Source organism: Rhagoletis pomonella, unplaced genomic scaffold (genome assembly GCF_013731165.1).
Source record: "Rhagoletis pomonella isolate Grant_MI unplaced genomic scaffold, Rhpom_1.0 Rhpom_scaffold_00007, whole genome shotgun sequence".
NCBI classification, from domain to species: Eukaryota; Metazoa; Arthropoda; class Insecta; order Diptera; family Tephritidae; genus Rhagoletis; species Rhagoletis pomonella.
Window position 1 is genome coordinate 6,673,629 of NW_023458561.1, and position 26,198 is coordinate 6,699,826.

Consider the following 26,198-nt stretch of genomic DNA (forward strand, 5'->3'; position numbering starts at 1 on the left):
GGACTTCGGTCCAGAATATATCCGCTACTTCTATGACTATGCTTTGTAGAAGACAGGAAAATGATAGGTCCTTGCCAGGGAATACCGGTTTTGGTGAAGGTATTGCAGAAGATAGTAGTAGGCGTTCTAATGGCGGAACGCCTGCAGGAGATTCGTGGGTAGGAGTACTTCATCAGCTCTTACGTACTTCGCAAGAAGAAATGACAGCTGAAATGAGAACAATGCGGGAAAATATGAACGCATTAAGTGCAGTGGTAATTGCATCTCAAACTGTACCCAGTAGCCCTAGGGACTTTGCTTCTATCGGACGCAATCCGACACAAGCCACTTTGAATAACCAACCAAATTTCACCACTAATATTGTCATTAAGCCACAGGATTGGAAGGTATCCTATGACGGCACCGGGAGTGTTTCCGATTTTCTCTTTAAACTAAATACGTTCTGTGAGCACACGCAATGTACAAACGAACAGTTGATGCCAAGTTTCCACCTATTTTTGTCAGGGCGAGCTGAGAAAAGGTATTGGTTGTTCACTAAGCAGAATCCAGATGCGACTTATCACTTCTTGTGCTATTCTATCAGGCGGGAATTCGGCACCTTAAAGAGTGACCATGAGATCATGATGCGAGATCTCAATGCGTCGTCAGAAGGCTAATGAATCGTATGATACATTTCATACAGATATATTAGCCTTGAGCGCTAGACTAAGACATGACCTACGTGACGTTGCTAGGAAAGGTGAACAGATCTTGAAGGAAACCAGAAGCCTAGTACCGAACTATTCAGGACGGCATGTCAATGAAACAATGGCTATCACACCGAGAAGGCAATCGGGGATTCTCGTTCGGCACCCTAGCCCCCGAAGCAGGGAGTACAGGAGGCTGCGGCTCCTAAACCACAAGACAGTTCCATAGTGGGTTTATTGGATTCCGGAGCAAACGTTTCCATTCTTGGAAGTGGGTGAAGAATTCCTAAAAGAAAACAATTTAAAATATCATCCTTTGTGCGCTTTTGTCTACACAGCTGGTGGAAATCAGCAGAAAATACTCGGCTCGATACCTTTACCGGTCACTTTTAAAAACATTACAAGGACTATTCGCTTTTATCTTGTACCGTCATTAATCCAAGAGGCATACCTGGGAGTTGATTTCTGGAAGGCATTTGCGTTAGCTCCCGATATATTTCCAACCGTTTCCTGTTTAGATTTTCCAAATGAAGATGAGCCAAATTTCCTCCAGCTCACACCAGATCAAAAGATAGCATTGCAAGAAGTTGTTCAGGAGTTTCCATCGTTCGAAAAGCTAGGACTAGGTCAAACCAGTTTAGTGACGCACCATATAGACACGGGTGATGCGGTGCCAATTAAAAGCAAGCACTTTCCTCTTTCACCACCCAGGCAGGCAGAAGCCTATAGCGAAATTGAAAGGCTACTCAAAATGGGAGTGATTGAGGAATCGAATTCACCATGGTGTAGTCCAGTGGTACACTGTGCATAGATTCCAGGAAGGTGAACGCGGTCACCAAGAAGGACTCGTATCCATTGCCCCATATTAATGGGTTATTGAGCAGGTTAAAGGATACATACTTTATAAACGGTATTGATTCGAAGGATGCTTTCTTCCAAATCAAATTAACGGAATCGTCTAAGGAAAAGACTGTATTTGCGGTTCCAGGGAAGCCATTGTACCACTTTAAAGTAATGCCCTTTGGCCTGTGCAACGGACCACAAACAATGAGTCGGCTGATGGATAAGGCTATCCCTTCACGATTGCGGGAGAACGTCTTTGTCTACCTGGATGACCTGATGGTGTGCAGCCCAAATTTCGGTATCTCGGGTACTTGATAGGGAATGGTTGTTTGAAAGTAGACCCCGGTAAAATAGAAGCCATAAAGGATTTTCCGATTCCAAAATCTCCTCGTGAGGTTCGCAGGTTTATAGGAATGGCAAATTGGTACAGGTCGTTTATTACCAACTTTGCAGATTTGGCGGGTCCAATGACATAAGCAATAAGCATTTGGAAAGCTTAAAGTTGCACTCTGTTCAGCGCCTGTCCTGGCACAACCAGATTTTACTCAAGAATTCGTGATCCAATGTGATGCGTCCAAAATAGGAGTAGGAGGCGTGTTATTCCAGCTCGATGAGGAAGGAGCAGAGCATCCCATAGCTTTTGTATCGAAGAAGCTTAATAATGCTCAGCGAAATTATACATAGAAGGATTGCCTTTTCGAATAATTACTTGAGTGGCAGGTTGGCAAGATGGTCGCTTCTATTGCAAAGATACAACTTTAGGATGGAGCATCGCAAAGGATCATTGAATGTTGTGCCGGAGACCCTTTCGCGTTTTGACGTGGACGAACTTTTTTCTACCCCACCTCCAGAAATTGACTTGGCATCACCGGAATTTGACGGCGTAGAGTACTCGGAGCTTCGAGAAACAATTAAAAACAATCACGAAGGGCTACCCGATTTACGCATAGTCGAAAACAGAGTTTACAATAGAGTGATGTTTCGAAGAGGTGTGGAAGAGGAGGAGGATTCGCTCTGGCGTTTGTGGTTACCGGAAGGGCTGACGGAGCTCGCAATCAAATGCTCACACGATTCCAATGCTAGCTATCATGGAGGTTGTCAGAAAACTTTAGAGCGCGTTCGGCAGAAATACTTTTGGCCGCAAATGGCAAAGTAGATACGCCTCTATGTAAATTATTACGAAACCTCCAAAACTGTGAAAGCCACAAACCAAGTGTCCTGACCACCTATGGGCAATGCCTTCGTATCCGAGAGGCCAATCCAGCGTCTTTATTGCGATTTCTTAGGACCCTATCCAGGTTCAAAGCGAAGAAACCAGTTTTTGTTTATAGTGCTAGACCATTTTTCCAAATACGTATTTTTGAAGGCGATGCAAAACGCGACGTCGGCAAATGTATTCAGCTTCTTTAGTACAGAGATTTGTCCAGCTTTCGGGGTCCCTCAATTCGTCCATAGTGATAACGGGAAGCAATTCATTTCGAAGGAGATGCAGCAGTTTTTTGAAAACTATGGGGTTGTTCACATTAAGACGGGGTTATACTCACCGCAGGCTAACGCCTCTGAACACGTGAACAGAGAGATTGTTTCGAAAGTAACATATACCCGAAATTCTGTCAGTTTTAAGAAGCGATTACCATACGGCGATTCAGAGCTCGCCATACTTCGCGTTATTTGGACAAAATATGATACAACATGCGTCAGCCTATAGCATACTGGAGAAACTGGGTAGCCTGAGACATGACGAAGTCCCGATTACAAGCAGAGCTGACAAGTTAGCAAAATTCGCGAACACATACGAAAGAACCTTGAGATAGCGCAAGACAGAGCAGCGAACACTAGGGCGGGTCGAAAATCTAATTTTTCTCAAATCCCTTGGTAATAGTGAAAATATATTGTATCATGAAAAAAAATATTAGTCTTTCATTTTAATTGTAAGAGCCCGCGCATCGATCACCAAGTGACCCATAGCACAATAGTCGAATAAGACCAATTCTTGTTGAAAATTCTGGGTTCAGCAAAAAGTTTTGGTGCATATTATTAGATAGTGAATCCGTTAACGCAAAATATAAAGTCAAATATCATTTCTCGCAGCCCTTTAGCTTATCGTTAACCTCAAAGTTATCTTTTTTCAATAAAATGTTAATTGTTCTCTTGATAATTGCACTGGCCTATAGTCAAAATATGTAAAGAACAGCATTAATATTGCTGGCGTGCATTTAGGTCGCTGGTTCTAAATATTCTAATGTTTTTTTAATATTAGCTATAGTTTGCGAATTTTTGCAAATTTAGGAACAATTTCGGTAGCTCTAATAGAAAAGCCATTATTTTCCATCATTGTAGAAAAATTTTATTTATGCAAATGGGTATGGAAACACTGAACAGGCATAACTTCTAGAAACACTAATTAGTTTACTTATGTTTATGCATACTATATAAAAATTGCAAATATAGGAAAATGACCAAAAATTTTGTTCAATATTGTTTTTTTATTTAAAAATAATTGGTTTATAATCTGAACGATTTTCATCATATTACTTCATAAATCAGTAACAGTAAGTCTCGCCTTCAATTTGGTAATTATTATGTACCGATCGATTAACATTTACCAAAGTTGTATCGAAAGACTTAAGTGGATCTCCAGTTTTTTTCTGAATAAATTTCTCTTCAATTGTATAAATAACTTTTAAATGAAAGAACCGGATTGCAGAACAGAATGCCAGGGAGTGACTTTTTTCGTTCAAGCTGAATGCGAAGCAATATCGTCCAATTGGAGAGTCCTCAAAAGGATTTCCCAGGATATGTTAAAGAGTATTGCATTTACTTACAGTCACTTTTTCACATAATGGAATTAACTAAAATATTTATGTATATCTAAACACCTATCGCACGTCACCTACTCTCATATAACGGCAAATTTAGAAACCACGCAAAATATGCTTCTTCGGTGACTAATGATTCCGCACCAATTTTCAAGACTGCATAAATGGACTTAAAATGGGCGTTTATCACCCTAATTATACTATGTTAATGTTTGTACTTATATGCTTGAAACTACTATTAAGTTGTCAAACGATTCCTAATCTTTGACAATACATATTTGCCTTCATTCGCCACGATCTTGAAAACTGAACAAATCGGCGTGACCAAGCCCAAGGTCCTTTTAATATTACATATAAAAACATCCGAAAACATTAAATCGTTTGAAATAAATCTCGTTTCACTTTTTTGTATTTTTCACTTGGTTTCTGAAGTAATGAAGAATTGAAAATTCATAAGTGAAAATTATAGTTGTTGTAAGCTTTAGCTTAATGTCGTAAAAACTTGTAGACTTATTGAAAAATGATAAATGAACGTGAGATACAAAATTTAACAACCTTTAATTTGATATATCGCATTCCATAGATATTATTACAAGCCAAAGTTTCATTTTCAAAATCCATACACTTTGATTCAATTGCGCGGGCTAAAGATATGTTTTAAATTAATCTTTCGCGGCCAATAACAATTGGCTTAGACCTAAGACATCATAATATTACTATTACAATACGGTCAAATGCCTTTATTTTTCCCTCATACAAAATCGACCCAGCCTAGCGAACACGTACAACAAACGTACCCGGGTTGTGAATTAAAGGCATAAATGCTAAATTCTTGCCTAAATATATCAAGTGTCGTGTTCTGCGAAAGGTAGGCAATGCTTTGTACGATTTAGAGGACTTGAATGGCAAACCGATCGGGAAGTTCCATGCATACGACATCCGGCTGTGACACTGTCATCTGTCACGAAGAGCGATCCGAAGTAAAGTGTTTTTTTTTTTTTAATTTAATAATCACGTTTTTTCTCAAACTAAACTTAGCAATAGGGTAAAACCTTGACCGCCCGCAGACTGCCCGGGGTCCAACTTTGCATGGCTTTTCCTCGAAGCTGAGTCATGTTGGGCTGTAACTCGTTTCTGTAACTCTTCCCTACTGATCATTTCTCTGCTGGTAGAGAATATACGTCATTCATTACTATTCCTTAGCAGTAGAGAACAAGGCGGCAAGTTCATATATGAATTCGCCCAGGTAGAGAATCGGAACAGAAACGAGCTACTGGACTAGCGGAGAGGCCGTACTGTGAATACGGACTAAGTTCGGCAATTGGGGGGTGGCTAACTCTAGCCAACGAATGTGAATAGAGTATCTTTTTTTCTCTTACTGTCCTTTTCACTGGGCGCTTTGGCGGTCGGGGACAAACCGCCTAGTACCCTCCCCGAGCATCTATAGTCTTAGGACGTTCACGCGCGCTCCCACCGGGAGTCGCGAACTGCCTGACAATCCCATTAGGATTGTCTTTTAGGAGTTTTGACGAGTTCTCCTTTAAGAAAATGTCTCTTGGGCCGCAAAGCCATAATGAATAGGAAACAAAATAAATATATACACGGTTTTCCCAGCCTGCCCTGTGTTCTTCTTAGCGGTGTTGAAACAGTGGGGGCAGGGTGTTAAGACCGACTAAGTTCGGCACTTTGGGGGGTAGGCTTCTCTGGCCTAATACAATAGAGGACACGCAACACCGGACTTGAATTTTTTTCCCAGAGTTACTCGGTATAATTCTGACTCAAGCATTTCGAAAAAACGCTAACGCAACCCATACTTACAGCTCAATTCTTAGCTGATATCACAATAGAGAGCCCACTCAACTGTGAGGTTTTTCTTGTGATTTCATTATTGAAAAACTCTCTCAAGAAAAAAGCTTTTAAACTTTCCCACTGTGAGGTGAATATTTGTTTGCTGATGACAGGTATCAAACTCACAAAATAAAAATACAAAAAATGGAGCAAACAAACAAAAAGTAAGTAATTTTTAAATTTAAATATATATTTACGAGTTTATTTCTCTTGATCATTTCAATTTTTATGTACAGCAGATACGAAAGGACAACGCAGGAGCAGCTTCAATATTTTGTAAGTTTCTGCAAGCAGCATCCCGAACTGCAAGCAGGGAAAAATAAGCCACATTCGCCGCGCGCTGTGCAGGACTTGTGGCAGAAACTGGCGGAGCACCTGAACGCGATGGGAGGACCAACAAGGGCAGCGTCGAAGTGGAAAGAGGTAACTATAGGATACGCACGTAAATGCAAAATACGGCAGTGCAAGACAAATATATTTCATTAAAATACCAATGGACACCGCCAATTTTTTGATCGTTAATAACTGTTATTGATTGAACGCGTTGCGAAATGAAAAACATGTTGATTTGTTTAGTTTTGCGAGCCAATTTGTGACATTGTTATTCAAAAAAAGAAGGTACGGTTTTAATAAAACATTTTATTTATTTCAGAGTTTATCACACTAGAAGTGCCAGATTCGCTCTCGTGCTCGCAAAGCAAAAGCCCAATTGCAAAGCACTGGGGCGGGCCTCGAACCCCCGATATAACGGAGTTTGATCATTAGGCAATTGAAACATTTGGTACAGCAGCAGTGGATGGATTGCCTGAACTGGGAAATATGGGTTTTGAGGTGATTAACATTTTCATATTTCCACGCTGTATTGATTATTAACTTTCTTGGTTTATTTAAATTAGGAAAGCTCAAGTTTGCAAGATGTGGTGGTGGTTAGTGGCGCTGAGGACAACATTGAATTTTCCTCTGATGTGATAATGACACCACTTTCCATAAACATATCAAATGAGAATTCAAATTTGTCCTCAGGATCGCAGACCCACCTCACTCCGGTATCTCAGCCCGAAAATACACGAAAAATAACATTGGAGGCGGTGTATAATGTTGCTATGGAGGACATGAGGGCACGTCAACAGCGGAATGGGCTTGCAATTGCTCAGCAGGGGGCATTGACTATAGCAATTACAAAATTAACACAAACCTTAGATAGGTTTTGTGAAAATTTGAATAAAACGTAAACGTAAAAACAATTCTGTCAACTTATGTATACGTTTTAGAATTATTCTTGTTTAGTTGTTAATAATTTCTCTAAAATAAAAACATCATTAATTTAAAGATGTAGAAAGAACAATTTTTTGTGTATTGGCTGTAAATTTTACATTTGCAGGTATAAATACATAAGTCGGATTTGAAATTTTTTACTCATCAAATGAGTTCTTACCTGCGAAGTTGTCTATATCCCCGAATCGTGGCAGGATCCTGGAAACTTAGCGTTTACGGATGTGAAAATCAAACGATGGTTGCACACCTGAAAAGGGAAAGAGTTTTATGTTAGTATTTAATGTACCCTAAATTCACATATACACATGAATGTATGTATTCAAATGCAATAATTACTGCTCCGACATTTATGCTGTAATATCCTTTTCTGTTCATGTACAGTGATGTAGGATTTCTGCTGTCCCTTGAAGATGTGAAATTATGCCAATGTGAGTGCAGTCAATAGCCCCAATTGTACCTTTGATTCCATATGCTTGATAAAACTTACAATATAAATAATGTCATTATTTTTACCGTTGGTATATACCGTGTACCACTAAAGTGGTAGTACAGGGAACTTTTCGCAAAGTATGCAAAGTTTTTTTTCTAATTTTTCCCCCTATTTTTATATAAAGATGTAGTTTATAATAAAACAAAAAGCATAAAAATAAAATTTTAAAACTTTATGTAAAACTCATAAAAATTCAGTAAATTTGGAACAAATTTGCAACTTTAAATTCGATTTTTTAGTATGCAGGTTTGTAGCCCATTAAATTTTAGTAATAGTAAACTGAAAGTTTCAATTTACTAAAAACCGCGTTGATTTTTGCCAATTATAAAGAAATTTTCGAACATACTTTGTATGGAAAAACTGCGTGACACCGTCAACAAGAAAAATTGCAAAAATGGACGCGATTTTTTTGCAACTTTAAACTTGCATATTGTTACACTAAAATTTGATGGGCTACAAAACTGCATACTCAAAATCCTTCTAGAAAATCTAGTTGAAAATTTGTATGCAAGTTTATTAAATGATGATCCTGAGTTTTGCACAAGGTTTAGAAGTTTTATTTTTATAGCTTTGTTGTATTATAAACTACATTTTTGTAAAAAATTTGAGAAAAAATAACATAAAAAACTTTCCAAACACTACGAAAAATTCTCTATACGAAGGCTTTAGGGATACACGGTACTTGTTCAATTAGCATTTGTCTTACCCTAATTTGTAACATGTCTTCTTCATGTCTTTTCTTCTTCATTTTGTGGAAATTTTATCTCGTCCCTTTTTGCTGCAATAATTAGTTTGGAAATGTGATGCAGGGATCGAGATATTGTCGATTGGCTCATTGATAAGGTATAATTATTTCCAACACATTTCTGATATGAACCGTGTGCAATAAATATATAGACGCGAGGAAACGAAGAGTGAACGGAACGGTGGACTTTTGAGTATCAAGCGGTTCCAATTCACGTATCAGATCCTGGCAGAGATTTTTGGGAAAAGGAAAGTTTCTTATGAAGACCGCCTCTGGAATAGCAAACGGATCGCTATCATCGCGCAACGCTCTCAAAATTCTTCTACGTTCCAGATTTAACTCTCGTTTTGCTAAAATAGCAGCGCACACATGCAGCATTTTCAGATAGAAATGTTTAAAAAGAGAAAAAATCAAATCCAAAAAATTTCGTTTCGTTTATATTAACATTTTAATTTGTGACCTGATGGTTTGATGCTCACAATTTTTCTCTCAAATGTGATGGTTTGAGCTTATGAGCTTTTGTAAGAATACGAAGATACGCCAATTGTGATAAGACTCTCAATTGTGACTGAGGTGAATTTTGTGATCTCGTTAAAATAAGGCTGTAAGTCTAATTGTACTAATTTTAAATAAAGAATAAAGAATGAAAGAATGAATATTGTACATTTTCTTTGACCACTCGGGAAAAATATTTAAAATTTTGTCTAATTTTAGCAAATTCAAATGATGAAATGCTGCTTATATATCCATGTTATGTATTTTCTTAGTGATTTTACTTAATTTCCCCGTATTTTTTATACAGTAAATTACCACCACTTCCGTGTCACTGAAATTTTATAAAATGGTATACTTTTAAAATACATTATAGAAATATTTTTAAACGTTTTCGATTTTGAAATTTATGGGTCGATTATCGATAGCAATCGAACTTCAGTTGCGTTGCTAGTTGCCAAAACGATATTACAGATGGCAATTGGCAAGTTTCAACTGCGAACACTGATTTCAAATTATTTCCTTTATCAACTGAAGCTTCTCTTTTAAAGCTACCGACACACCAAGTTTTCCAAAGTAAAATCATTGCTGTGGCACTTCCTTCTGCGAAAAATTGAAGAGGTGCGCAAGCTTTTATCAGCGGAGGTATTGAAGTTGAACGAAGTGGTTCATCTGTTTATTAACCAATTATCTTACAGCTTCTTTTGGAAGTCCTCAATATGCTTTGAAAATGAACACAAAACGATAATAAAAGAAAAACCTTGAAAGCATTAACTTTTGCTTACAGTGCACGCGGTAGCTCTAGAGGATTGGAATTATCTTTTAAATGTCGCCTGATTTAGTCCGCGTTCATGCACTTCTCTTCCTCTTAAACAAATAATTGTGATGGATTTAGCTTTATTGCTGTCGTTTTCTTTAAAACTCTTCATTTTAATAATTTAATTTTATTCGCACAGCTTGTTTACAGCCGCTTGCGGGTTGTTGGATTGTCAAATTTCAATTATAGATAACACTACAGCAACTGGCGATAGTTGCCATTCGTAATACAATGTTTTTTCCAGTTGCGTTGGCAGCTGGCAACCGAACCGTGGTTACGTTGCTATCCATAATCGATCCATTACGTAAACTATTCGGGACAGTTCAAATCTTCATACAGTTTAATTTGTTTTCAAAAATATTAATAGCATTTTTGGTAGCATGCTTCCAATGTATCAAAAAATTAGATGTACAATATATTGTACAAATGCACGGAAAGGGTTAAAAGCCCAGCTAAGAACCATTTGGCACACGTTTTTCAAAAGTGATACAACTCAAAATTACACGTTGGTCAGAAAATGCGAAAAGAGAGCACACTCACACAAACGCATAAATTGCCCATATTTCACCACAGATACAACAATAATACTTATATAGACATATATGTCAAAATATCGCTAAATATATCACTAAAAACTTATATATTTTATCTATTAAAAAGTAAACAATTTTGGTGTGCTCAATGCAAACTTCACCTACTGATGTGCGGTATTGCCACTCTCTAGCACTCCGAATGAATACAATTACCCAACGTCTACACCTACCAATTATTTCCGTCTGCCTTTAAGAATGTGTGTGCTCCTAGGAACCCCTTGGGAAAATGGCCAAAAATCAAAATTTTTACTTGCGTCCACAGTATTTTTGTGTAGAATTCCTTTCTGCGTAGGCGGCCTTGGGTAGCAGGAGGTGAGGGAACGTTATCACTGGCATATGAGAAAACCACTATGTCCACCTCAACAACGACCGTATAAAATTTAGTTTTCTTTGGTTAAAATGTCATTTTGCTTAGCAATTGCAACATCGCACAAGCTATTTGTCGGAGTAATATGCCCTGGTATGTATTCATCAATGGTTGAAAGCACACGCGTTTCTACCTGTAGTTTTCAGCTGTAAATAGAATTTTTTTCAATTATTTCTATAACAGCATCTTTTTTATTTATTTGTTTATAGCAACTGTTTAATGTATTTTTGTTATCGTAAGTATTATTTATAAAGACAAATCAAAACCATAAAATATGTGACCAGATTTAAATAATAAAATGATCACGTTTATGAAATATTTATATATGTATATTAGCGTGTGCCGAAAATCCGCTTTTTTAGAATTTTAATTGGTAATAGCAAAAATATGATTCATTATGCTTTAAAAAAAATCTGTGTGAAATTTCGAATTTTTTGCTCAAAAAATAAAAATTAATAAATAATACTTTTTAACTAAAATAGTTAATACTTTTTTACTAAAACTGCAAATATCTTCGAAAGTATTAGTCCTACATAATTTGGTATATGGACCTTTTTTGTAAAGAACCGAAGTTAGCTAAAAAAAAAATTTTTTTAGTACTTGAACTTTGGTGGACATGGGCGAGCCTAGGATATTGACCAAAATTTTTCACATTTCACACAGATTTATTTTAGAACATAATGAACCATATTTTTGCTATTACCAATCAAAATTCAAAAAAAGCGGATTTTCGGCCCACGCTAATGTATATGCATGTGTACAAAAATATGAACCTAAATAAGTGTGTCTGTATAGGCCGTTTACAATTTAAAGCAGACACTCGTTTTTATGCATAATAAATTGCTGTATTCGTATTACAAATATCAAATGTAGGTTTTCATTTTCGGCGTACTCTTGTCCCAAATTACTTCTGCGAAAGCATATCTTATGTCTATTTTTCCTCTATGTTTATTTAAAACTATCTGATGAACATATATTACTTATGGGAGGGTAACTCCATAATATAGCTAAGAAAATTTATATTTATAATATTGATTTGTTGTATCCTTAGTTATTAAGAGAAACATAGCAAAAATCATACAACTTGAAATAGAAATTTCTTAAATGAGTTATTCCCCCCAGTCGTTTTTTATGCTTAGCGCAGAATGCGTCTCCGTCGTACTTTCGTCAATGCTATGCAGAGAATCACAATCATTAATAAATTCAACATGTGTGAACGGGAAGTGGCCTTTTTTGCCTTTAAGTTCTCCCTCCCACTGACCGTTTATGTTCGTTTTTGTTACTCTAATTACATCGCCAATCTCCAGTTTCAACGCTGTTTTGTCATATGCATTGGGTACACGTGCCTGTTTCACGCGTGCGTACGCTGGTAATTTGCGCTGGAAAATTAAAAAAAAAACATATAAAATTAAGTTGATATAATTATACTGTTGATAACTTACATTCAGGTCGGATTTTTTGAGCGAATTGCTCAATTGGTGACAATTCGTAGTAGAATGTTCTGTGGCATCACTTTTGCAAGTACCGCTTGTCAGCAATGGCGAACGAAGACTATTGCTAGGTCCCAAAGCATTACCGCAATCGCTTACACCGGACAAGGGTCGATCAATGCAGTTGTCATCTGAATTTCCTTCGCACTAAAGGAATATACAGTACAATTCAAAATTTGATTAAAAAGTATAAAAAATTAAGCCACACATCGGAAGTGAAAATTCTCTCGATTTATTTCTTAGTCGCTTCAAACAGAAGTACTTTGTATATCTATTTGAATGACTACGCTACATGTGAATTTTGTATTGGTTTGAGATAATAGCAATTGAACTACACTGCAAGAGGGCTGGCTACCAGTATTTGTATTTGATGATACCAATTCATACAAAATAATAAATTACGAATCACATATTTTATTCATATTATAGAAATGGTACAGTTTTTTTTTGTAACTGAAATTAATATATGCAAATCTAATTTCTTTAAATACCTGACTGAATAGCTTTAAAACATACTGCTGTCGATTCTTTTAGGAGATCATTAACTGATTGTTATTTACAGTGAACCACAAAAGTCTAGGCGCAGAGAATTGTTCACAATGTATGAAAGTTTATTTTTTTTTCGCTTGCTCATACAAAAAAAACCTCAAAATACAATTTCTAAACTTTATGAAAAACTAAGGAAAATTTAATACATTTTCAAATTTACCCGTTGATTTCTGACAAATTTTTTGCTATTACTGCCGGGACCCGTACTAAATATGTGCCGAGCCCTTCCTCCAACATAATTTTTAGACGAATTTACAACGTTCTACAACTACATAACGGATGCTTTTGAAAAATAAGTAGTCTTGCATACCTTTATTAACGTATGGAGTTTTATTTTTTTTTATTAAAAAACTTCCACTAAAGAGGAAATTGTTTTTGCTTTACTTTTGTACAGATCAAAAATGAGTAAGATAGTTTTTATTGTTTTAATCAAAATGCTTTATGAAACTTAATGAGAATGTAATGTGATAGGTAAAAACGCTTTTCCAAATTGTGAATATTGAATAACTAAATTTATGAACTTAGCAATACTCAAAATAACTGAGGCAATAAGGTCCTCATCAAGTTGCTAGCCGGCAGCACCTGGGTCAAAGACAAAGAAACGTTTTTGACAACGTACGTACAAGGCAAATGGCCGGCATGCCAGAACACGGCACTCTGGACCGCGACTGGATACCTTCTGATGTCGGCACATTACCACCTTCACGACGTTGCTTCCCATCAATGAGCAGAACACAATGCTCTGTAAGCAGTTCCTATTATTATTACTGCTTGCAGCAGAGCCCAAGTTAGGAGGCATTTGTACTGATGGACGAAGTCCAAAGGTTCATAAAACAACCTCTGAACCCGACAGCATACCGACAGGGAGTCGGTCTCGAATTACATCGACTCCCGACCTGTGAATGCCGTTTCGAATACACAACCAGCCAGCGCACAGTGGTTCTAAATAAACAGAAAACGGAAAAAAAGCAATATCTCAGTTAGCCCAATAAAGCTTAAAATTGGCATGCTGAAACTTAATGTACCATTCCATAGGAATTAAAAAAATACATAAAAAATTGGAAAACCAAAATGGCTGATCAAAATTTCCATAAAAAAGTCTATCTAAAACAAGTAAGAAATTTTTCAGTTGAATTACATTTTATAATCGTTCTATATGTAAATCCTGCATTAAAACTGATATTCCAGTTTTCAACCTATTATGTCCAATGGGTATCTTTCCGTAACAGTTACGGGGAAAACAATAAAACTAAAATTCTAATTAAATTTTTTTTTTCTGTTATTCATCTCTTTTTTGAGCAAGATCTTTACATCTTCACTCAAAATAAGAAATTTGTTTGTGGTGTTGCTCGCAACTTGTTAGTGTATAGGTCGAATGCAGCATCATATGCATAACATCTATAACACCTTCACTAAGGCACCTACAGAAAATGCACAATTCTACAGCATTTGCTTACCATGCAATAATACCTTATGCACGAGTGATGGCATATTGTACCATCCTTAACTCGCTACTAACATTTCTGCTGTGTGATACGCATAGTTGCGAAATTTGTAACTATATATAGGTTCTGCTTCCTGTTATTGCTTCCGCATTGCACATTTAGTGATATTTCAATTAAAAAATTCCTTTAAGCCTGCCTTGATAACCCTAATGAAAGTTGCTGAGAAGATAATCCACACGGCTGAGACGTTGGGCTTGTTCGAGTTGCAATCACAACCGCAGTGTTGCGCGACTTATTAAAGTATCACGTTCTGTGTGAATTCTAGCAATGTATTATCAGTTGGGCAGTTGCAACAATGTTGCCTTTTTTCATCAGTACGCCAGTATTGCCGCTTTTATTACGTGCCTCGAACGGGCCCGTTTTTTTTTTTTTGTTTTAACGAGGAAGCATCGAAAGCCTGTTAAGTGTTGGACTTTAACCCGAACTAAACCTCCTACCGTCCAGTACCGAACCCCCAGGTACTACCGTTAAGTATTTAGTCGGGAGGTGGGTTGAGCACTGAGCTCTAAGTCCTTAAGCAGTTCGTCGAAGGTCGCATATACTTGGCACCGCCCACTGTTAGTATGTTCTTATATACCACCCCATGTCGGACCTGTTCGCCCCTTCCCCCCTCATTTGTTAATGTCCTCTCAAGCGTCCGTTTCTACGTATGGCGTTGTTGTTGTTGTGGTAGCGGTTACCAAGCCCCGCTCGGGTCGGTTCATCCGTCAACGTTGTCGTCTGTTTCAGCTAATGGGAGACCCAGTAAGTTTGCAACTTCCACAGGGTCTGTCCATAAGGACAGGGGCGTCAGCTGGGTGGGGTTCTCAGGGCATGTGAAGTGGTGCCGAGAGTCATGTGGCGACTCTCCACATGCCGGGCATTGGTTGGGCACAACCTCATTAATTCTGCTCAGGTATGAGTTGAGCCTGCTGCAATAGCTAGAGAGAAGTTGGGATATTGTGGTGCAGGTCTCCCCAGGAAGATAAAGCTCTGTCCCGTCCACGTCCGGTGGTTGTGTGCCTAGAACGGCATTCACAGGGCGGGAGTCTACATAACTCGAGACTGTTTCCCTGTGAATGCCGCTCAGGGCCTGTCGGTAGGATGACGCGTCCAGAGGTTGTTTAATGAACCTCTGGACTTCGTCCGTCAGTTCGTAAAGATGCCTCCTGACGTGGCTTGGCTAGGGCTTTTCTGCAAGCAGCTGTTTGCTGGGAGCTGTAGCTTCATCCACTGCGTCCTGCTAGTCCCCGGCGACCACACGGGCGCTGCATAGTTTAGAACCGGCCGGCCAATTGCCTTGTATGTTGCCAACGTTTCTTCATCTTTGGCCCAAGTGCTGCCGGCCAGCGACTTGAGGACATTGTTGCGGCTCTGTACTTTATTGGCAATTGCGGTTGTATGCTCCGAGAAGGAGAGCAGACTGTCGAAGGTAACTCCGAGAATTTTCGGGTTATTCACCGGTATTGTTATTCCATCAACGTGAATACCCAATAGCAGTCGGACCTCCTTCGTCGAGGTGGTGAATAGGGTTGCCGAGGATTTCACAGTGGATAGGGCAAGGCTCCTTGCAGTGAAGAAGCGAGAAATTTCGGCGAGATAACCCTTTACTTTCGAGCACAGGTCATCAATTCCATTCCCGTCAGCATAAGAGGCAATATTGACAACCTCTGGTGGCTGAGGATGCTTAGAAATGTAATAATTAAACAGTAGTGGGGACAGGACACCACCCTGTGGTACCTCCTGTTTAATTTTACGTGCCTTGCTGGTTTTATCTCTGAAAATTACTGACGAACGTCGACCACTCAGGTAATTCGCCGACCACCGTTTGAGTCCCTGTGGGAGAGAGGAGGCCTCTATGTCTTCTAGCAGCGTTGAATGACTGACAGTGTCGAACGCCTTGGACAGGTCCAACGCTACTAGAATAGTTCTCTCACAGAGGCGGTTTCTGTTAAGGCCACGAGTTATCTGGGTGTTTATGGCGTTAAGTGCTGTTGTTGTGCTATGCACTTTACGGAACCCATGCTGATGCTTCGCTGTGGTCAGGTGGTTCGTGAAATATGGGTAGCAAGGCGTCAAGTGTCCTCGCTACCGGGGAAAGGAGGGTTATCGGGCGATAAGACTCTTTTTTGTTGGCTGGTTTCCCCGGTTTGAGCAGTGGGACCACTCTCCCCATCTTTCATATGTCCGGAATGACGAGAGTGGCCATAGACAAGTTGAAGACCTCCGTTAGGTACGCTACTCCCGCAGGACCCAAATTTAACAGCATCAACATGCATATTCCGTCGGGTCCAATGGCTTTGGAGGCTTTCGCCTTCCCGATGGCTACCCTTACCTCACCGCTGGTGAAAACAAGAGGCGCACTAAGTTTTGGCATTTTGTGCGGCCTTCTGGTCACTCGACGTTTGGCTTTATCCACCGGAGGATGCAGAATAAACTGCCGGCTAAAATAGCTCGCGCGTCGCTCCGAGTCGGACGAAGCGTAGTCACCAAAGTCTATTTCGACTCTGTCGTCACGCTTCGTCGGGTTGGACAACGACCGCACGGTTGACTAAAGCTTACTCACACCAGAGGCGAAGTGGCAGGTCTTCAGATGCTCTTCCCATTTCTTCCGCCTAACCGGATAGCAATACCCTGACATTCTACGATGGTATCCCTGCGGTCGATGTCTGCTTCAATAAGACGATACTGCAAGGTGTGGTGCGTGATGAACGCTAAGCCTCCACCATTGTCTCGCTCGCGATCTCGACGGTGCATGTTACATCCGGCGCAATTCAACAGGGTTGAATTGCCGTGCAGCTTCTTCTCTTGGACCTCAGCTATTAATATTCCATGCCTTCCCATAAAGACAGTTATCTCCTCGATCTTGACCTGAAGTCCGTTACTGTAGAATTGTAGCACCTTTGTGTGCCTTGGGAGACCAATTGTAATGTGTGGTATTAGGGAGTTGTGTTGCCTGCCGGCGCCCTGCTGTACGTGCTGCAAAAGGGGGTGCTGCCTTCTGGTGGTGGTTGGCGGCGTCGCGGGGGAGGGATGCGACTGGGCAGCACAGCAGCGGCCCACATAGTCACTCGTCCAATCACGTGTGTTGCGAAGTCCTGAGCATGCAGTAAAGTGACACCAGCCAAGGCAGGAGTTTCACTTGACTGATGTCACGTTACGGTATATTCTGGACTGACAAACCGAGCAGATTTTTGGAGGGACTAGGAGTTGCCGGCGGCGGTGTGTGGGTCCTATTGTGTTTGTATCTGCTGTTGTGTTGTGTTGGGGTGTGGATGTGTTGGTTGTGTGCTGCACGGGCGGGTGGTGGTTTGCCGTGGAGGTGGTCCGGTTCGCACAGCAAGGGGCCACGAACGACGTGGTCCATTGTCGGTGCGTACGTAGGCCCGAGCAGTTGCGGAGGTGACTCCACCCGTCACAGGCATTGCACCTGACCGAGGAGGAGTTTGTGTGCAGTCGTCTCTGGCATACGCAGCAGGTGTAAGTTTCTGGCCCTGGGTTGGACTCAATGCCAGCCCTGAGGAGAAGGGTGCGGAGTAGGTGTAGCCTTAGAATAGAGCATGTTTGACGGATTTCGCCGACCTAAACGCGGTTAGATCGGGGTTAGATCTACGTACGGCGTCGTTCGTTTCGCTGTAACTCTGCTTACCTTGCTGCTTGGCTGCTACATGCCTTTTCGGAACTCCTTAGCTGCCGGTGAGTCTCGACCATCTCGCCGCATACTTTCTCCCAAGCTCGATTCGAACTTAGCATGATATCGATTAAGTACCATCTCGCCGCATACTTTCTCCCAAGCTCGATTCGAACTTAGCATGATATCGATTAAGTTATCAGGTCATAGTGGATCTTTTGCTAGCGCATCCATGCTTTGTATTTTTGACACAAAGCGTGGGCAAGCAAACAGAACGTGCTCAGCGTCTTCGTCTACGTTGCATTCTGGACGCAGAGGTGAATCATCCAAACCAAAGCGGTTCAAGTACTTCCGGAAGCAGCTGTGGCCAGTTAAAAACTGAGTTAAGTAGACGTTTAACTCCCCATGCAGGGTATATGTCCACCTTCCATTTGTTGAGTTTTCCCAAAGCTCCTGCCATTCTCTCATCGATGCATCCTTTTCCTGTGCAGTAATTGCCAGAGCACCAGCATCGTCTTGCTTCCTTCTGTGGTAAACTTTCGCTCTTTCTCCGGCTAATAAGTCGATAGAGGTCATACCCGCAATCACCATTGCTGCATCGTCCGATGTCGTCTTAGACGCACATATTACTCTAAGAGCACTGAGTCTGCAGACAGCCTGGTACGGTGTTTGTAGATCTTCACTTTCAAAGATTTTGCAAAGATTGGGGCCGCATATAATAGTACCGAGGAGACCACCGTTGTCAATGGTGCACGTATACCTGCCAACTTTGAACGTTGCGGTCTCAGTTTTTTTGCGGCTACTTATGAGGATCGCCTCCGTTTTTTCAGCTGCGATGGCTAAACATACGGTTTCCAGGCATTTAATCACCGCATCGATCGCGCTGTTTGCCTTTGCTTCGACCTCTTGAATTTGCTTAGCTTAGCTTATCAAACCCCACAAAGTCTACCCCGTCTGAAAACGGTAGTCGTAGCATTCCTTAATGTCGGGCCTAACACGGAACCCTGCGGTACTCCTGCGGTTACGGCATACTTTTTGGTACCAGAATCCGTGAGATATTCTAGAACTCTGCCATCCAGGTAACTTCTTATGATGTTAAATATGTAAGATGGAACGGCATGCTTCTGTAGTACTTTTAAAATGTGTGACCAGTCCGCAGTAATGAAGGCGTTTTGGACGTCCAATGTTATCATTGCACAGTAGTGTTTTCGGCCTCCTCTCCATCGCTTGCCTGCGATTGCTTCTGTAGCGAGACGTACCATGGTTTATTTGCTTTAATTTTATGATTTCAGGCCCTGGTCAAAGCAACATCGCAAAAAATTTGAAAAAATGTTTTTTCTTAACAGCGGTCGCCCCTCGGCAGGCAATGGAAACTTCCGAGTGTATTTCTGCCTTGAAAACAGCTTCTCATAAAAATACAATCGCTGTTCGGAGTCGGGGTAAAACTGTACAGCATCCAGGCGCACTCCACAAATCGGAGGAGAAGCTCGGCCGAACACTAACATATGTGTAAGCGCCAAGCATACGTCTCGCAGACGTAGGTTATCAAAGCGGCGTTAATTGAGATTTAATTTGATTTTTTAAATAAGTGGAAACCATCTTTCTTGTAGTTTAGAAATAATTTATTTTAAAACCCATTTCGATTGATACCCATATTGTAATAATTAATTTAACTTAATTTATTAAAATTTTTTAGTAGGTGGTAACGTTTTCCTGTTCTAACCTAAATACAAACCTTCTGCTTAGACACAACTATGTACAACAGCAGCGTTTGGAGCAGAACATCGGAGATCGAGAAACTAAAGGCGGTACTATGTGAAAAATTCCAGATAAATAAGGAATATCCAACAGTAACACTCAAAGAGAAACTATGTAAAAACAGCGCCAACCAAAGGCTGTTGATAAAACCAGCAACCACAAATGATTAGCTTAGACCATATAGACTTCTTTATCAATAAAAATGGAATAAATATTATTGCATTACAGGAATTTTTCTCGCATGACGAGAACTTAAGAAATCTTAATACACTTAAAAAAGCTAAGAAAAATGGTTGGGGAGGAGTAGCCATTGGCAGTAAAATAAACATAAGGATGCAAAAATTAGATACAGATCTACACAAGACGTGGTCATAGCAAAAACACTAAGGGCCTCTGCCACTATGGTGAGAAAATTTTACATTTCTGCTCTAACTTTTTACTGCTGGAAATATTTAACACTTGCTTTGAGGCAGAAGAAGAGTATGAAGTTAGCAATTAATAAAATACAGCGATTGTATAGAAAATATGTGGCATGAATTTATTAGACCTTTTAGCCACTTTTTCTCTAATATCCACTCGCTTTTTTTTTTTTTTTTGTGTATACATATACGTGCGTTGTTCGGTACTCTTTATAATAGCTTTGTGTCTTCACTTGTCTCTCATAATCCAATAAAATAAAAGGTTTAATAGTTATTGACAGCCGCGGTTTGGCACTCCCTTGTGTTTAGGAAGGACAGAGAAACAGGAAATACTGGACTTCTTTGGTGCGAAAATGGTAGTTGAAAGTACAATTAGTAGTGAAATTCCCTTTGTAAATTCAAATGTATTTGCAGGAAATTTGGGATTTGAAATTAAATATTGAACGAAATATTAAGAAAACTTACGTGAATTAAGTAATTTATGTGATATTTAGCTGTATAATAACTGCAAAAGAGCTCAAAATTAAATTAAACTAGTGTGAAGTTTATGTAAACACCGAATTTAAAGAAATTTAAGTTTTCATCAGTGAAATGTACTTTATATGCATATACAAATAAACATATTGTACAACAAGTAAAAAAGTTTAAGTCCGGGCGAAGCCGGCCCGGCGCAAGTATTAAATATAGGGGTTTCACCTTTCCGAAAACTACCGTTACATGGTAAGCAGGGGTGGTTCAGCATTTCTGAAATTTACCGTTATATGAAAAGCATAATTTTAGTCCGATTTATAAATTTTTCAGCTTTTGTGTCAAGTAATTATATTGTTTGGTACAAATTGATGGACCGGTTACCGAGATACACTTACGTGGACATAAGTGGTCGGTGCCTCGCCCATTTTCCAAAAATGTGTCATGAACGTATTTCTTGCTAAAGAATTATTTCAAACAACAGTTTTGAATAAATTAGCTTAAGCAGTTACAGATATATCGAAGATTTCGTATTTCTCTAAATTACCGTTATATTGGAGGAGGCCGTGGTTATTGGCCGATTTTTTTACTTTTTAGCCGTTTAGTATACTTTACCAAGACCAACAACTGTGTCAATTTCGGGAGAAATTGGTGGAGCGGTCACCAAGATATATACATGTAATCATAAGTGGGCGTGGCTATGTCCATTTTCCAAAAATTTATAATATTCTCATGTTCCGCCTAAAGATCATCGTTAATATCAATTTTTGGTGAATAAGCTTCAGTAGTTACTAAAATAACGCAGTTTTCGTACCATTATATTGGAGGTTATTGGCTGATTTTGCCTATTTTCAATACCATCCACCCGTCCTGCGCTCAAAAGAAGTACACATTACGAAGTTTCGTCATTTCCACGACAGCCGGTTGTACGTACCAGAATGACTCGGGTTTTACCCGACCAAGGGCTGTTGTTTCGGCGATCTAACCCCGTTTGGGTTGGCGAAATCCCTCAAAAGTTGTACGTCCATAGGACTACATCTTCTTCGCATACTTCTGCTCAGGGCTGGCATTGAGTCAAACCCTGGACCAGAAACCTATACCAAGTGAGTGTGCCAGAGACGACTACACCACAACTCTACCTCCGTTAGGTGAAATGCTACCTCCGAGTTGTTCAGGCCTTACGACTCAAAGGCAGTAGACCACCGCATACGTGGCACACCAGAGTCCGCCTGAGCAACCCAACACAATACAATAGACAACACCACAGACACAACAGACCACATCAACGACACAACCGCAACACCACCCACACGCCGCCGCCAACAACTAGTTCCTCCGACAATCTGCTTGGTGTATCAGTCCAGGATACTGGACTGGCAACAAACCTCATTAATACCTCACATTCCAAAAAGTCTCCCTAGGCACACGAAGATATTACAATTTAACTCTAACGATCTTCAGATCGAGATCGAGGAGATAACAGTCTGCATGGGTCGGCACGGAATATTAATAGCTGCGATCCAAAAGACGAAGCTGCATGGCAATTCAACAGTCTTGAATTGCGTCGGATACAACGCGCACTGTCGAGATCGCGAGCGAGATAATGGTAGTGGCCTAGCGTTCATCACACATCACACCGTGCAGTATTGTCTTATCGAAGCAGACATCGATCGCAGGGATACCGTCCTCGAATGTAAGGGTATTGCTATCCGGTCAGGCGATGTCTAGCTCGAAATATTTAACGTATATATGTAGCGACACAGGTAGTTGTGAATAAAACGCTTGCGTCGCGTACTTAACAAATAATCTATTGAATTATTTATTTAAGTGAAAAAAAACAAAAGTTTAAGCTAAATACAAATTTACGCAGAAGCGAGAATCCGTACAGGTCGACGAGCCAAGTAGAAAAAAAGATTAGAGCACGATAGTTAGACATGTGTAGATTCCAGGCTCGATACTGGAATTTGACATATTGAGCGAAACTCTCAGCTGTGCTAAAATTTGGGGTGTACTACGGACGCGTCCACGCATGCTTATTCCTGTATTTTCGTCACTAATGAGGTGGTGTTTCAGGTCGACTAGCAAAACATAGTGGCTTAAAAAATCGGCCCCAATTATCGGCTTCGTAACATCGGCTATGACAAAGCACCATGTAAAATCGCGTCGTAACCCGAAGTCAAGAGTGAGGGTGTGGTACCCATAGGTTTCAATTGGCAAATCTGTTGCGGAATACAACTGGTAACCTACTGGTACTAGGTGTGTTTTTATTCGGGTGCGAGGAAATACTGATAGATACGCACACGTGTCTACAAGGAACTGTGTCCCCGTGGTGCGATCTGATAAATAGGCGGCGTGATGTTACTGAGGGAGAGTCATTGACCGCCTCTACTGTCCCTCTTTCGAGTTTCCCGAGAACTTACAACCAGGAATACAACGTTGGGCATCTTTACCAAACTTTCTGTGGTAGCGACAGATACCATCTGCTGACAGACGTGTGCGAGTATGTGAGGAATTACGCCTACTACGGTACGAGGTGTTTTGCCTACTGCGATTTCGTTGAGTCTTTACATTTAGTGAGTCTAATCGCTTTCGAAGTTCAGCTATTTCTGCGCGCAAGGAGTGCTCTTCAGAAACCGTGGCTATAGAGCGTGAAACATTTGATATCACCTCGTGTATTTTATCTGCTAACCGGCTAAGATCTTCTAAAGGCGCGTTTGGCTGTGCTGCGAGACATGCACGTGTTTGGGGTGGAAGTTGTGACTGTCATCTTGCTTTAAGAATCTTTTCTGGCACGTCTGGGCATAAGCTACCTAGATGGCGAAAAAACTGTGAAGGGGTACGATCCCATTTGTTCACCGTCTAAGAGTTGGAGCAACTTAGCGTCTTTCGCTTTTGTTAGTCGCTCGATAAGACATTGCTTTAGCGTCGTATAGGGTGTGGTTGTGGCGGGGCATAAAATGATGTCTTCTACAAGCATGTTTGTTGGCGACGAGAGAGTGTCTGTTTGCATGGGCGGTGCTATTTCGTTACGTGTTCCGCTAGCATTCATCGGCATTGCTATTGTGTATTTTGCACAATGACGAGATTTCGATGCATCCAAAAGAATCGGATTAAATCACCAGCTAGCAACGAAATATGTGCGTTGGGCAATAGGATTTCTCTCTGCGATACTTTACCGCTGCAGGAAATTGATGCAGTCCTCTTCTTGGTACGGATGCTCGCAGATAAAAAAATATTAAAATTTTAGAGTATAAACCAATTGAGTTTACAAATCTTTCGCGATCACGTCGGGGTCACCAATGTAGCGACACAGGTAGCTGTGAATAAAACGGTTGCGTCGCTTACTTAAAATATCTATTGAATTATTTATTTAAGTGAAAAAAAAAAGTTTAAGCTAAATACAAATATACGTAGAGGAGCGAGCATCCGTACAGGTCGACGAGCCAAGTAGAAAAAAAAAAATTAGATTATAGCACGCTAGTTAGACGTGTGTATTTTCCAGGCTCGATACTGGAATTCGACATATTCAGCGAAGCTCTCAGCTGTTTACGAGAACGCAGTTCTCCCTGTGTTGAAGAGTCGCCACATATATACCCCTGTCACCAGCTGCCCGGCAGGATATCACCCTGGAATAGGTGCGCTCCTCAGAGGTTGTTGTTGTTGTTTTTGTAGCAGCTACTAACCCCCGCTCGGGTCGGTTCACTCGTCAACTTTGTCGTCGGTTTCAGCTAAGGGGAGGCCCAGGAAGTGCGCGACTTCGACAGGGTCTGTCCATAAGGACAGGGGCGTTAGCTGGTTGGGGTTCTCGGGGAATGTAAAGAGGTGCAGTGAGTCATGTGGCGACTCTCCACATGCCCGGGCATTAGTTGAGCACATCCTCATTAATTCTGCTCAGGTCTGCGAGTCAACCGAGGCAGACAGAGTTCTGTCCCGTCCACGTCAGGTGGTTGTGTGCCTAGAACGGCATTCACAGGGCAGGAGTCTACATAATTCGAGACCGACTCCCTGTGAATGTCGCTCAGGGCCTGTCGATAAGCTGACGGGACGAGAGGTTGTTTAATGAACCTCTGGACTTCGTCCGTTAGTTCGTAGCGATGCCTGCTGACGTGCCTTGGCGAGGGCTCTTCTGCGAGCTGCTGTTTGTTTGGATGACCACGTCTGTCTCCCCACAAGAAACTGCTCGCAGAGCATTGTGTTATGCTCCTTGATAGGGAGCATCTGGGTCTCGTCGTGAAGGTGGCGTTGGGTGGACGTCAGAAGGCATCCGGTCGCTGTCCGAAGTGCCGTATTCTGGAAGGTCTGTAGCTTCATCCACTGCGTCCTGCTACTCCCAGGCGACCACACGGGCGCTGAACTGGCCGGCCGATTGTCTTGTAGTTGCCAACAAAGTGTCTTTGCCTTTGCCCCAAGTGCTGCCGGCCAGCCACTTGAGGACATTGTTTCGGCTCTGTACTCTGTTGACAATTGCGGTTGTGTACGCAGAGAAGGAGATCAGACTGTCGAAGGTGACTCCGAGGATTTTGGGGTTATTCGACGTCGGTATTGTTACGCCATCGACGGCAATACCTAGTTGTAGTCTGTCCTCCTTCGTCCAGGTGGTAAATAGGCTTGCCGGAGATTTCGCAGGGGATAGAGCAAGGCTCTTTGCAGTGAAGAAGCGAGAAATCTCCGCGAGATAACTGTTTACATTCGAGCACAAAATATCAAATCCATTCCCAGACGCCATAATCGAGAAATCGTCAGCATAAGCGACAATAGTGACTCCCTCTGCTGGTTAAGGGAGCTTTGAAATATAATAATTAAACAAAAGGGGGATAGGACACCACCCCGTGGTATCCCCTGTTTACTTTTTCTTAGTTTGCTGGTTTTTCCCCTAAAAGTTACTGATGAGTGTCAACTACTCAGGTAATTCGCCACTGTTTGAGCCCCTGTGGGAATGAGGAGGCCTCTATGTCTTCTAGCAGCGTTGAATAACTGACAAAGTCGAACGCCTTGGACAGGTCCAACGTCACTAGAATAGTTCTCTCACAGGGGCGGTTATGGTTAAAGCCACGAGTTATCTGGGTGTTTATGGCGTTAAGTGCTGTTGTTGTGCTATGCACTTTACGGAACCCATGCTGATGCTTCGCTGGGGTTAGGTGGTTCGTGAAATACCGGGGTAGCAAGGCCTCTAGTGTATTCACTACCGGGGAAAGGAGGGTTATCGGGCGATAAGACTCTCCGTTGTTGGCTGGTTTCGCCGGTTTGAGCAGTGGGACCACTCTCCCCATCTTCTAGATGTCTGGAATGACGAGAGTGGCCATAGACAAGTTCTGGACCTCCGTTAAGTACGCTACTCACGCAGGACCCAAATTTTTCAGCATCAGCATGCATATTCTGTCGGGTCCCATTGCTTTTGGCGTTTTGTGCAGCCTTCTGGTTACT

General features: G+C 41.0%; 2 protein-coding genes across 5 annotated transcripts in view; one reads left to right on the forward strand and one right to left on the reverse strand.

The window, feature by feature from the left end:
* The first annotated feature begins 5,054 nt into the window (after positions 1-5,054).
* On the forward strand, positions 5,055-7,848 carry LOC118742281. 2 transcript variants are annotated; one of them, XR_004993356.1, is made up of 3 exons: positions 5,055-6,619; positions 6,849-7,027; positions 7,093-7,848. XR_004993356.1 is itself a non-coding variant. In XM_036474238.1 (2 exons), exons 1-2 carry the CDS (start codon positions 7,016-7,018, stop codon positions 7,426-7,428), a joined length of 348 nt encoding a protein of 115 aa, XP_036330131.1. In that variant the 5' UTR covers positions 5,055-7,015; the 3' UTR covers positions 7,429-7,848. The 2 variants fall into 2 exon arrangements, 1 of the variants encoding a protein (XP_036330131.1); XM_036474238.1 differs by having other exon boundaries at positions 5,055-7,027.
* A 1,198-nt stretch (positions 7,849-9,046) lies between these two features.
* The window catches only part of LOC118742280 (adapter molecule Crk), a 128,231-nt gene continuing 111,079 nt past the window's right edge, over positions 9,047-26,198 (reverse strand). The window contains exons 5-8 of one of the 3 annotated variants that reach the window (XM_036474237.1): positions 12,418-12,612; positions 12,237-12,354; positions 9,186-9,316; positions 9,047-9,056 (exon numbers count right to left, since the gene is read on the reverse strand). In XM_036474237.1, the coding sequence (XP_036330130.1) occupies positions 9,216-9,316; positions 12,237-12,354; positions 12,418-12,612 (414 nt within the window). In that variant the 3' untranslated portion in view covers positions 9,047-9,056; positions 9,186-9,215. Of the gene's footprint in view, positions 9,057-9,185; positions 9,326-11,109; positions 12,355-12,417; positions 12,613-26,198 lie in introns of those variants that run through there. The other 2 variants (XM_036474236.1, XM_036474235.1) reach the window with 2 other exon arrangements.